The sequence below is a fragment of the Aptenodytes patagonicus genome, chromosome 2 (genome assembly GCF_965638725.1).
Source record: "Aptenodytes patagonicus chromosome 2, bAptPat1.pri.cur, whole genome shotgun sequence".
Taxonomy (NCBI): domain Eukaryota; kingdom Metazoa; phylum Chordata; class Aves; order Sphenisciformes; family Spheniscidae; genus Aptenodytes; species Aptenodytes patagonicus.
Window position 1 is genome coordinate 116445840 of NC_134950.1, and position 13529 is coordinate 116459368.

General features: G+C 41.2%; 1 protein-coding gene across 2 annotated transcripts in view; it reads right to left on the minus strand.

Moving 5' to 3' along the window:
* Positions 1-12917, minus strand: part of PDE1C (phosphodiesterase 1C) — a 336098-nt gene extending 323181 nt beyond the window's left edge. For both annotated transcript variants that reach the window (XM_076330826.1, XM_076330829.1), the window contains exon 1: positions 12711-12917. In XM_076330826.1, the coding sequence (XP_076186941.1) occupies positions 12711-12795 (85 nt within the window). In that variant the 5' untranslated portion in view covers positions 12796-12917. The remainder of the gene's footprint in view (positions 1-12710) is intronic.
* Positions 12918-13529: the final 612 nt, after the last annotated feature.

Below are 13529 nucleotides of genomic sequence, written 5' to 3' on the forward strand. Positions count from 1 at the left end.
ATGGGACTAATCACATAGAAATGCATGACCGATGTCAAAATACTTCTCATTTAGTTACTGCCTTCACTGATTTTCTTTGGTTCTGCCATGCTTCCTTACAGAATCTTCTCACGTGGTGTCTTTTAAAATATTTAACAGTATCATCTCTAACTTTTCTCTTTCAGGTTGTTTTTTTGGTTGGTGTTGTTTTTTTGGTTGGTGTTGTTTTTTTAAACGAAGTCTTTCACTGGGGAAGTCCAAGTACATGTTTTGTAACCTAAGTGGTATATAATGCCCATGCCTCATCCTGACTGCTTTATCCTTACGCTTCGGTGAATATCTGCCACCTTCTGCAGCTATGTCTAATTTATTTTCCACTTACTGCTTTGTTCATCTGTGTCCCAAAATTTCAGTGATCAAAGAATGCCTTACAATGGCATGAATTACATCAGCCAAAGGTTGGAGAAGAGAGAATAATACCAACAATTGTTGCCCACTTTAGATCACTGAATTCCAAGGGGGAGCAAAATTACCAGATTAGACACCTCACCTGTAAGTACTGTGGCACGTGGCCCTCCGGCTACAATGAACTGTAAAGCAAACGCTCCTTTTCATTTAAAAAGCATTATTGTTATGCAAAATACCAGCCTCATTTTCAGACATTAAATAATTTGGGCATAATTTTGAATTCCTTTCTCTTATCACTGATATTGTTAGGGATTTGGACTGAATAAGAAATATAGGCTAAATCCTTAATCCTATCTTCTTTAACTATTCCTGCACCTCACTGCTATTTTTCTTTAACAAGTTTTGGAACTGCTGCTGTTTTGCTCTTCAGCAGCCATACTAAAAGATGCCTTCATTTGCCAATGCTAATCCCTCCTGCAGTTTATAGCAGTTTAACAAATATGAAATTATGTATACAAGTACAGACCTTATATAGACTGAAAGGCAATGCAGGACAAAAGAAAATTCAAAATATTACAAAAATTATTTCTTTTTAGTTATCAGATATTATTTGATGGTAATGACACACAATTTCAAACGATTCTGTTCTTTGTTCCTTTTTGAGTGCCCAAAGGTACCAAATAGGACTTCATATAAGTCACAAATGTCTTAGCCATTCGAATGCTGCTCAGTGACTTCAACAATCAGCTTATTGCAAATGAGAACAAATAAATATTTTGTAGTGATGATGACAAACATGGCATGTGCTGTCTGCATAGGCAGTTTACTGGATGTGATAAATCCACTAAATACATCAAGCTAATCTTAACATTGAAAAGGAGTATTTTGAATGAAAGTAAAAAATATTGTGTAGCATAAGACTCATTTTTGTTTGTCCAAAGTTCTCCCTGTGCTTCATTCTGGAGTAGTAAGCTCGGCTAGAAGCCAATTTCACAATTACAAAAGTATTAGGATATTTGCTCCTTTCTTTTCACAAATTCCCAATGCATTTTCCAACTTGCATCATTTGGATTTAGGAGTTCAAGGTCCATAAGGTACGGTATCATTTTCTTTAGAAACACAAATTAGTCTTAGCAAAGCCATCGAGAGAGATTTTGGCACCCAAAGCATGTCCTGTCTTCCCTTCTTTATTCCTCCAGGTTCCTTTGAAAAACTCTCAATGCCAAAAAACTCCATCCCCTCCCTCTTGGTTAGCAGCAGTGCCAGCAAGCGGCAGGGCTTGGGCATCTTACTGCCAAAGGGTGGAGAGGACTATGGGGCCTGAGGAAAGATGTGCAACTCCAAGTCTAAAATCTCCCCCCACTCCTTCCAGCATAACACTCGTTTCACCAACATGGAAACATCCTCTTCTTCCCAATTCAAAAAGATGTTTGTAATGGCACCTATGCACTACAGGCAAAATTTCCCAAAGTGCTCAAAGGCCAAATTTCCTTTGCCTCTTGGCTTAGGGACCTAAAGATACAGGCATTCTCTGAGAAGACTTATCCAAAGCTTCTGAACAGATTAGTGCTTAATAAACACTGAAATAATCAAAGCTAAAAACTTCCCAAAAGGACACAAAACTTGCTTGCCACAAACAACGTGAGAGAGATCAAATGCAAGTGACTGAATACAACACGTAAACACACAACCAGCTGGGAACACATCCCAGAGGTTTCATTTAAGTACCAGTGCAGAGCTAGAGAAAAATAATTATGCACGTAAAGTGTTACTGTAAATGACAGCTAATAAAACAGAAGGCTCAAATTATTGTTGCTGCTTCTGAGGGCAAGTAGGCGAACACAATCAGAGAGTAAATGACAAGTCGCCGTACAGAATTTCACTTCAAAAATGCCACTTCACTTAAATGGCACAATGAATTCTAATTAATAGGAAGCGTTAGACTGGAACATAAGGCAGCAAACATCACTAAAGAATAAACATATTCTCCCATGAAGGAAAATTTACTCCGATCATGTTGTCAAGCTGACAGGAGCATCTTCCAGGAGCAAGTGGATCCAAGTTATCAGCAGTGCTGTAATTGCCATTCTCAGTACTTATATTTCCCTTGACTCAAGGACAATTAAGCCTTAAGCATTAGCCATGGAGACAGGAATAATATCATGAAGCCATCTATCAACTGTAACAATAATAACAACCTGTTGATACTTCGGGAATGGAGGAATGCTGGGGAGCGTTAGCAGACTGGACTGATAGTTGAGGCATTTGCTTAGTTACAGGATCTGACGCCAGCTGACATGGATCCATATTCAAGTGACAGCTTCAGCCTGTCCAAGTGAAACTCACGTACAACACTCAGTAACAGCCAGGATCCCCTGATTTCCCCAGGCTGCTGTGATGACTCCCAGGTGGCATTTTAAACAGCAATGGTTTAGTCAGGGTTCCTCCAGCTGTTTGTCTTTGTCCTGTGTCTCTCCCAGAGGTTGCTTCTGCGGCAGGGCCAGCCAAGAGGAAAGGACTCAACTTTCTGGCCACATGAATTAAAGTTACCAGCAATCACTGTCTGCTCTCTGCGGCTAAGTGGGCTGCAAACTGCAGTCACGGAGGAGGTGCTACACCTCCCGTTCAACCAAGTTCTGGGATAATCGTCATTCAAGTATGCCAGGCTCCAGCACCAACACACATCAGCATGCTGTGGCTTTGCACTGTGAGGCAGGAGGTTTCCATGTAATTGTTTCTATCTACGTTTAATAGGGAGAAGAGATAAAACAACTACCTTAATACCCACCTCTCTCACAACCAAAAATTCACAGCATGGAAAAATCAATTATTTTTGCAGAAGAAACATGCACCCAAATGTCATTAAACACTTTCAGCTCAAATCTACCCTGAATTATGCTTGTGAAAACTCAGAATTCATTCTGTTGAAGTGAAGCAAGATGCTCATTATCAGTTGATCTATATATGCTGCATCATTTCTGAAAAGCAGACAATCGACTAACAGCTAAGGTTAGCAGCAGTCATTAGGTCTTAGGTATTTCCTGCTGGAATTCTATTTAAGTGTTGAGGTTACCAGAAAGAAATTAACTCTTTATCCACAAAGGAACTTTCAAAAGTAGCACAGGGTGTCCTGTTCTGGACTTTCTAAAGATATCCATTGATTTTTGTAACAGCAGAGTCAGCCAACGGCTGGGGCTCTGGAAGATCCCACTGCTTTTGTTATCTGAGGAGCCATGGGATGAGATTCTGTAAATTAATGCTGAAAAGTTATTTACGTTCCTAGGAGCAGCAGTAGAATCTACCACAGTCCGTTGTGCTCCGTAACAGTTATATACACATTCAACACTTTTTTTACTATATGCCATATATACAGTACATGGACTATAAAATATAGATCACCCTCCCTGTGACTCAGATTGAAATCAGCATTGATTATCAAGTTTAATATTCCAGATTTTGACAAGGAAAAAACCCACAGCTTTGCCAGAGATTTCTTAGATTTGCTCATACAGCAGTTTTAAGAAAAATAATACACACTGCAGGCCAAATTATGTTTTGAGTTACCAGGGTTGCATAAAAGTCAGAACATAATTTGGCCTGCAAGATCTGTAATTCTGAATTATGATAATGTTCAAGGCGGAAAGAACATAGATTGTCTTTAGATCAAGGGCCTGCAGTTGGGAGAAAAGACCATCTCCCTCCTGTAGACTAATAAAATGTGGTACAGTGCCACCAAATAAGGGCGAATAAAGAAGTCTGAACATCTTAAAGATCCCATTTTCAGAGTACATTTCAAGGGAAATAGTGATTATTAACAGTATACATGTCCAGTAATAATCACAGCTTTGGGAGCGGGGGAGGAAATCAATATAAACTAAATGGGCTTCGTATTCTGCTATTCACATGGTGCACATCAGCGTATAAAACATCCTATCCTGCAAAACGCGTTTTAATGGGAGAGGAAAACAACATTTTACATTTGGAGCACAGCTGACAGTACCACCTATAAATTTCAGAGAGTCCTTTTTCTCCATGCATTTTCATTCTTTGCTCACTTCCTAGAGTGTTACAATTGCAATTATATCCACTTGGTATTTGATGAAAATACCAACTGCTCTCATTTAATCACGGGGCACACTTTTATCACTACGCAACAGAGCTCCTCAGCCTGCAACTAACTGAGGACCACCTGTTTGAAAAATCCTGCTACTTCAGAAAGCTTTCATGTGCACATCCAACAGCAGAATCATGGCCTGAATGAAAAATCTCCTTTTAGGTTTTCTTAAGGGTATCTGCCTGGTATGTGTAAATCATTTGTCTTTATCTATAGGGATCATAAAATAACCAAAACTCAAACTCAGTATTCTAAGCAGAGGAACACTTTGCTTTAAGTAGTTTCAGAGAAAGTTAACGTGTTTATAATTTTTACTTCAAGTCTATTTCCAAAGTGGTTTAATTACTTGCTCTACTTCAACTATCAATAAAAAATATCCCTGGAAATTTTCTGTATGTACTTAGCTGTGTGGTGGGACTAGAGCAAGAAAGCTTAGTTTTCAGTTGACATGATTCAAACTAAATCACACTGGCATTCATGAAGCATGAAATAAAAGAGGGAAAGGATAAAGCATAAAGAGGAAAACACTAGTACAAATTTTGGGGACTAGATCCATTACCACAGTTCAAGAGTACAAGACCCTGAAATGGAAAGAAAAAAAAAAAGAATGTGAAAAAGTGAGTCAATAAAAAACAATCGGCATGCCATGTGAGGGAACTGCAAGGACTTCAGCTACCCACATACGTGGGGAAGAAACTAGTAAAATTTGATTTTGGAAAGCTTTCACTCCTAATAAGCATTCATTGTCAATACCAAAAGAGAAAGGATACGCAATCTGAATCCAAACAGTGTTCTTATCGTCACCTCCGATGAGTATAAACTGGCTGTAAATCTACTGAACGTAGAAGAGGCACTTGGAGTTGAAACTGAATTAAGTGGTACTGGCTGAGCAAGTTGTCTACCCTCACCCCTTTCCCAATAACACACCATTTGACAGGTCTCATCGCCCTGCATGGGGGGGGGGCAGCTGGAAAGGACACTAAATCAATAGAAATAAGATGTAGCGTCGTGCAACAGCAAGAGACTAAGCACCATGCACTGCCATTTAATGGAGAGAAATTATGCTTGCAGTCTTCCTGAGGGAAATTTTCAGGGGGCTGATTGCAGCTGCTATGACAACAAGGGGGAGGATGCGATGTCACACAATGACCCGAGCGACTGCTGTCACATTGTCCCAGCACATGGCCAGCTGGGAAGCCAGTAGAGACCTCATTAAGTGCATCTGTTCAGTAATTACTACAACTTTCCCTGCACCACACTTCCAACTTTGCACACAGCCGTAGTACGAGGCTATTGATGTAGTCATGAGGGTTAAGTTCCCAGACCTGAAAATTTCGAGCCTGTAGCTATTAGAAATCTGGGATCTAGTTTCAGCAGGATTGTTAGATACAAGCTCTGTCACCAGGCAGGGAGAAGCAGGGAGCAAAATCATATCAGCATAATCTTGATGAAGTCTTGGAAGCGAGCCGTGGAAAAGCTGCGTGATTTTCCTTCCTTGTACGTAGGGCAGCTCCTTCTCTAACATACAGCAGCATTTGCTTTAACTGAAAAAGACTGTTTAGGACAGATCCTTTGCTCGTTTAAATCACTGCCGTTCTCCCAACTGCAGTGGAGTGATGCAGATTTACCACTGGCCAGGATCCTGCCTCCTGACTTGATTTGCACTAGTACACAGATAAGTGCAGGATACGTCCAGGAGCCTTTTGCTCTCTTACTTGTGCAGAGCTACAGAACTTGGAAAAATGAGTTTGCATTTATACTACATCAGGAAAATAGACCAATTAGTACAGCACAAGGGTTTAAAATAGAAGATCTGCAGCAGAAATGCAAATCCCCAAAGGCAATTATGTTTGAAAGCTCCTAGACTCCGGGTCCTCACAGCTGCAGTACAAGGAGGAGGATGCAGCCCTCTGGCTTTCGGCATGGGAGAGGGAGCCGGCTAGGGCTGTGAATGAGGGAAGACTGCTCCCAGTCAGAGCCTGCCTGCTCAGGAACAGGCCTGGCTGCCTGTCTAAAACTGAGCTCAAAAGGCACAGAAAAGTTCATTCCTGTTTATTTCTTTTGAACTGTGGGTGTTCTAGAAAATCTGAAATTTGTAATTAATCTCGCTGCATCAATTCAGAAGGCATTGGGAGCAGGAGTAGTTGGCCAAAGACCAGAGAGAAAACAAAAGCAGGGGCAATGCTATTTCCCACCATGGTAAGATGGGTCCCCTCCTAGTAGGGAGCAAAAATCATTTGTTGTTTCTAGAAGAGGACTGACTGTGCTTCCTTCCCTCATAGAAGATGAGCAGGGAGACAGCACAGTGGGTCTGGGATTTGGCACAAAGGGAACAGGAGTCCCCATTTCCAGCCAGGTGTCTCCACCTTCTGCACTATTTGCACCTTGTGTTGGGTGCTCTGTTGCCCCACAAGCCCAGTTTTCATAGCTACTTCCCATTAGTGAATCTTATTCCCAACACATTGAGGGTGTTAGACCATTTGGTGACATTAGTCCTGAAGCTAGACTCAGAGGTAACCGAGCACCAAGACCTGGACACGTGCAATTTGCCAACCTTAAAAAAAATAATAAAAATCATGTGAAGTAATTAAAGGAACGCTTCCTGACAGTGATGGACAATGGTTTTACCCATTAACATCTCTCCTCACCCAGGGCTCTGGAGGTTGTTTTCCCATGTATGGAACTCAGCTGCAGAGAACGGGAATGCCCATTCACTCACATTAAAACATGCTGCAAAGGTTTTACTGTTCTCAGCTTCCTTGAGAAATAAAATCAAGAGGAGGAAGGAAAATAACACTTTTGATGTGACCCTGCCACAGGGACCTGCAATCTGAATCTGATCCTTTGTGAGCTGCTAATGAGCCTGGTGTGCAACCCTGCGTGGTAACCTCTCACTCAAAACAACTCTGGCAGAGAACGGGACAGCCCCAAACACTCGCTGTGTTTCTGGATGCCAAGATACAGGCAGCAGAGCACAGCTGTGAACAGCAGGTAGCAGTGATAAGGTAGACCATCCACAGAGGCAACAGGGCAGAGCTCCGTGAAAACATTGCCAGGCTTTTTGCCACACAAGAACTATCCCTGCAGTCTTTTCAAAGTCTGTTTACTTAGCTTACAGCTGTCCACCCCTGCCACATCAAAGGTGTCAGTGCAACATTGAGACCCTGTAGATGCCACAGAAATCACCATCTCCACCCCTGTATAGAAGCAGCTACAGGTTAAAGTACCAACAGCAGGAATTCCTATTGCCCATCACTGTGGTAGAGACCACCCACCCCACACAAAGGGCCAGCTGGGTATCTCACCCATATGCATGCCAACTATGCAGATTCCTTTCAGGTGTATTTTCAGGCAGAGCAGACAGAGACCAGACTGGTTTGAAGCTAAAACACAACTTTGTAATGGAGGGAGCAGAAGAAACCTCTTATAACTTTAGAGCTTTATTTCACAATTTATTTGCTGACAGCTTTCTGTAGGTGAATTTGTTGGGGGTAGGACTATGTTGGAAGAGATTTTAATTCTTTATAGCGTATTGTAACTACATCAGGCTTCCTTAAATCACATTAAAAATCTCACATCCTATGGCAAGCTTAGTATTTGTATTATATTAATAAACTTAGATTTCCCAGTTCCTAGATTTCAGATGACAGTGTTCCACTGTTTACACAGAAATCGGTGCTTCATATCAGCTCTTATTGAGAAAATATCCTCTCATTAAGGTCTATCAGGAGAGAGAGGGGGAGAAAAAAAAAGAGCAAAGTTTTGGGTCTTTCATTGCTGTTTTTTAAATCTTTTGTATTATGTCATAACAAAGAAAATGATAGAATTTAGGTACAAAGACAAGGAGAGGCTATAATCCACAGCAGGAGTGGTGGCTATGCATTCCCCCTTCACCTTTCTGCCAGTGACACTGTTCGTGTGCAAGCAGAGATACCTCCCCCCCTCCCCGAAAGCGGACTGACCCCACAGACAGACATTTCTCCCAGACCTCCTTTGAAGGAAGGCTCTGAGTGACGCACATGCAGAATTAGCGAGAGATTTGTCAGCACCTTGTAATTACAGTGTGCTTTCAGTCAGAATGACATTCATTATAAGCAACTAAGGGCAGAATTAAAGGAAATCTCCATGAAAATGTACTGGGTGTCTTCTGCTGAAACCTGCCTCTTTTGTGGGTTGCAAAGGTGCCCGTTGCCCTCAGATGAATGACAAACTCCAACAAGGCTGAAAATCAATACACAAGATCAAAACAGTTAATTGCTACAGTGTACACAGTTCTCTGGCCAAAATACAGTACAAAAAATGAAACTGCTCTTATTTCGCTGGTTTCTTTCTAGAATAATTTTAAAAACCCATTCCTGTCTATTCTACTCCTAATGGACATTCAAGAGAGAATAACAGAAAATCCACAGCAGCATTTTCTTTAAAAGTTAAGCACGTGACACAGAGCTGAAGGTATTTTTCCTTATCCTAATAAAGCTGAGTTCACTATTTAGTTTGCTTCCAATCTTCCCCACCCCAACTTAGACCAGCACAGCACACGTACCTCCTCAAGCAACATTTTCTTTGACCAAAACACAGAAGGCGTTTCTGAAGTGATCTGTCAGAGGGACCAGCAAGAACTACTTTGGCTGTTCTACCTGTGATGTTGAAAGGGATGTTGAAGTGGGTTTCAGGTAGTGAACTGCAACATGAGAAATTCCAGCAACATTAAGAAAATGACATTTTTAAAGAATTATTCAAAATAGGGCCCAAAAGCACCACCGAGCAAAACTCAGATCTTCAATGGAGGGAGAGCTTTTGCACACAAAATGGAGACAGTGTCCTCCTAAAGAAACTTTCCTGCAAGATTTAGAAACAACTGCTGTGAGCTAGACTAAGTGTTTCGGTGCCACATCCCTCTTCTCCAGTAACACCTGAGTTACAGCAGGACTCCCCATCACTTCATTCTAATCTATAAAAATAAATTTATTAGATACGTTGGATGGGACAAAACAGTGTTGCCAGGTGCTTCTGGATATGAAAAGCAGAGAGCGGGAGCTTTAATGAAGTTAGCTCTTGGTCATAGGAAGGTGATAAACGCAGAAGAAAATGTCCTCTTGTTAATGTTTGTGTTTACCATTTTCCCAGGTTTAAAGACAGTGGATGTTTTTCTGTCTTGCATCTTTAGTCAGTCAATTACAGCAGCAAAGTCAGTAAGTAACACACTGGCTTTCTGACTTAATAGCCTTTCATTTGCACAGGAGTGATCAGACAAGGCGCAGGACAAAAAAAAAAATATATAGGCCTTAACTCTTAACTTCTTTTCTTTTAAACTCAGCTGCCATTCTGTTATGTTTTACTTCTAGTGGAGAAAAATTTAGCAAAAGTTAAACAAGAGCTCAAATACAATAACTTGTGTATACAAAACTTCATGGTCTCTGAAATTTGCTGACGTAGACCATGGCAAATAAAGATTTTGAAGCCTTCATCTGAGATACACTGAACTTTCTATAGCTACTAAATTGCATGATTCCTGTCCTGAATGGTCCCACTAAATGGCTCACACTGTGGTTCCACTATAGTCCCTTTACATCACACTACCAGCGCAAAAAGTCCGTAAAAGCAGAATATCCAAAACTGCACAGAAATCCTCAGTAGGCATAGCGCAGCACACCTCAGTCCTCCTCATGGTCTCTGTCAAAAGGGTGGTATCTGGAGGAAAGGGATTTGCAACTACCTTGTTTCTTCGTACAGAAGAAAGCTATTGAGTATTGGCATACATTTGCCTTTCTGGTATGGCACATCCCTTTCTTCCACAGGGATCTGTGAAGGCCTTGGGAAATGGGGAGTTCCTACAGCTCTCCTGTCCCACCACCAGCGCTGTAAGCAACCAAGGTGAAAATCAGAGCAGTCCAGAACCTGCTCTAGGTTGCGCTGCTGTGTGAACGGATGCTGACCGTCTCCAGAGACACAAGGCTGCAAGCCATCAGCAAGGAGCTTTTCTTGCACCAGCCTCCTTCCATGCCCATGTACTTTCATGTTTGATGTTAGGCCCAGGTCTTTCATTAAAATTTTCATTAAGTCTTGTTATAAGTGATCATTTATCAAAACGCTGTGAAGATCACCCTTTCTTAGCAGTTAGTATAAGGGTGAATTAATGCAAAATATTTTCTTTTGCACCCAAATGGAAACTCATTTCTCTCAACCTGATATTACTCTGTTCCTCAAGAGCATCAGCCTTCTCTCCCAGCTGACACTTCAATAGCAGATGCAGCAGCTCAGCATTTCCCAAGAACTTCTCAAAAATTTGCAGTACCCAAAACTAGATACCTATACAGAAGTCTCATCAGATGGAAAAAAAAAAGTTTAAGCCCATCCCTGACACACTAATGTTGCTGTGGGAACTTTTGGATACATTCATTTTCTTCAGTATAAGGATTAACAAATACATGAATCATTCGGATCTGTCTACCGCACAGTGCTGGTAATACTAGACTGCATGTTTACAAAGTTTTCACGGTTATGTGAGTCAATCCAATGCACACTTGCCCAGATATAAAAATAGATGTTATATAATGCACAGATCACAGAATCAATAAGCTGGTTGTGTGCACCAAATAGAAGAAAATAGCACAGGAACTCCTATGCAGCAGCTGTGCTAAGAAGCAGAAGAAGCTGCAACTCTAAACCTGAGTCATTTGATTCAAAATTTGGTTTAGTTGTTTCTTGAGCACGAGTAGCAATAAAGACAGCAGAGCAACAAATACAGCAATCCTGTCGGTTTGATCATGAACAAAAAAAATAATTAGGCACAGTCATAAATGTTCAGCGTCTTCAGATAATGTGCCTAGGCTCAAAAAGGAAATGTTTCTCCTCCACACCGACACAAACTGATGAAATAACACTATTAGTAATGAAGCTGAGAGGGGGAGAGGCTAAGATAGGGTGTTCAAAAGTGAGCATGTTGGAACTTAACCTGTGGAGGGACTACCACCTTCCCGTTAGAGAAAGAAATTTTAAAAGAAGCATTTGCCTGGCAGTTTCACCTTTAAAATGCTATATGCACATTAACAGATGACTACATGAAGATATTTTAATGAAACATACATTTCCATCTCCATTTTTTTCAGCAAGTTTAATGTTTGCATGATGTTAATGATTGCAAAACAAGTTTTCCATAAAGCAGAGGAATAAAGAGGTACCTCCTCCCACACCAACAAAAAGCTTGTATCCATCATTATTAGATGAAATTGTGACCCAATTACACTAGTACAAATCAGGAAAAACTTTCCTGATTTCACAACTGCAAGGAAGTAGAATCTCTGTCATCTTAAAGGTATTCCAAGGGGAATGGAATTTGTATCAATTGATTATTACAAGTAAGTTTTCTATATATTTTAACTTGGATTTCATCTAAAAATTAAAGTGGGCTGTAAGTTTGCTTTGTTTCTAAGATCTATAGGGATTTATATAACAAAACCTAGTGAGATATGCAGTTTTAGCAGAGCAGCCTGCTCAGGGAATCCTCAGATTTTAACTTTTGCACAGTTAAGTCTGTTGGAAAAACACGTAGACACCTGTCGCTTTAAGAAGCCTCACTTTTCCCTAAGACAGTGAACACAAACAATAAACCACTCTTCAAACAGCAACAACAACCAGTCCTAAAATTCCTAATCTCTCCTTACATCTTGCCCTGCCCCAGCAATTTTGCTCTTTGTGTTTGAGAGGCAGCAAGAACTGTTACATGCATCTTTACGCAAACTGAGAAATGGCAAAAGGTTAAAGAATTTGGAAACGCTGGCTAAGTGAACAAAGAAATACTGGAAACAAAGCCAGGGCTCCCAGGGGTTATGTTCTGGGCTCATCGGAAGGAAACGCAGCTAGCAAGTTGGAAACCTGCAATCCCGAAGCCCAGGCTTTCCTGAGATAAGGTTCCAAAACAAAAGTTCTGTGAACGTCTCGGTGAACTCATGCCAAAACCCAGTGGAAGGATTTAGAGTGGCTGCGTCTCAAAGGCAAGTTTCTTGGGCAGAAGAAAATATAGAAAGCAGAATGGAAAACCAACCCAGACAAAAATTGCAGGGCATCTGTACGTTTTAAAGGCATATATTGACAAAAGGCAGTTGTCAACAGCTGTCTTTCACCTGTACTTACTGGAGCTGCAAAGAAAGAGAGAAAAGGAGGAGAACAGAGACAATGAAAGAAAGAAGAGGAATTAAATCAGGCTCACCAATTGTAAAGCTATAGCCATCGATGCTGAAAGTAGCACTCCGGCATTTTTTAAATCCTTCCTTTCTGCTGCTTGGCTCTGTCATGATCTGCCAGCTTGTACTTTCAGCAGCAGCCTTTCTCTCCCCCCGTGGAAGCAAAGCGCTCGAGCTCGCTCCTAGCTGCCCTTGAATATCTGCCTGTGACAGCACGCACACCCAACCTCACACATCTCCCGGCGCGGGGAGCTGAATCTGAGAGACATGTACCGAGCAGCTTTCTCCTCCCCCAAACACTCTTGCTGGCATGTTACCAACGTGCCTACTCAGAGTTTAACAACTGGTTAGAGGCTCCGGTATCTAAACCCGCAGTCAATTAGTGCAAGACTAACGAGTCAATAAGCCAGCTGTATCTGTCAAATCTCTGTGTAGGAGTCAGCACGCAATTAAAAAAAGATGAAGGGTTAGATTTTGCTGTGATCTACCCACTGACGCTCCTTGTATTCCCTGCTATGCTGCAGCCCCTGCTTCTGTAGCTCCCCTTGCTCATGGGGATTTCTGACTTGCAGCAAATTGTGCTCAGATTTCAGCCTTTCAAATACAAGCAGCGTGTTTTAATCATTCAAGATATAATGAATCAACCCAAGATTACAGTACACCATCAATCATCTACTACTTATACTAGCGGCAAGTCTCTAGAAACACAACTGGCAGCAGAATACAAGACATTATCAGTAAGTAAGAACATAAGTGACTGTAGGAAAACAACAAAAGTAATTTAGCAGTAATGATGATAAACTGAGCAAAATGTACATGCACACAGACACAAAAAAGCCTTCTGA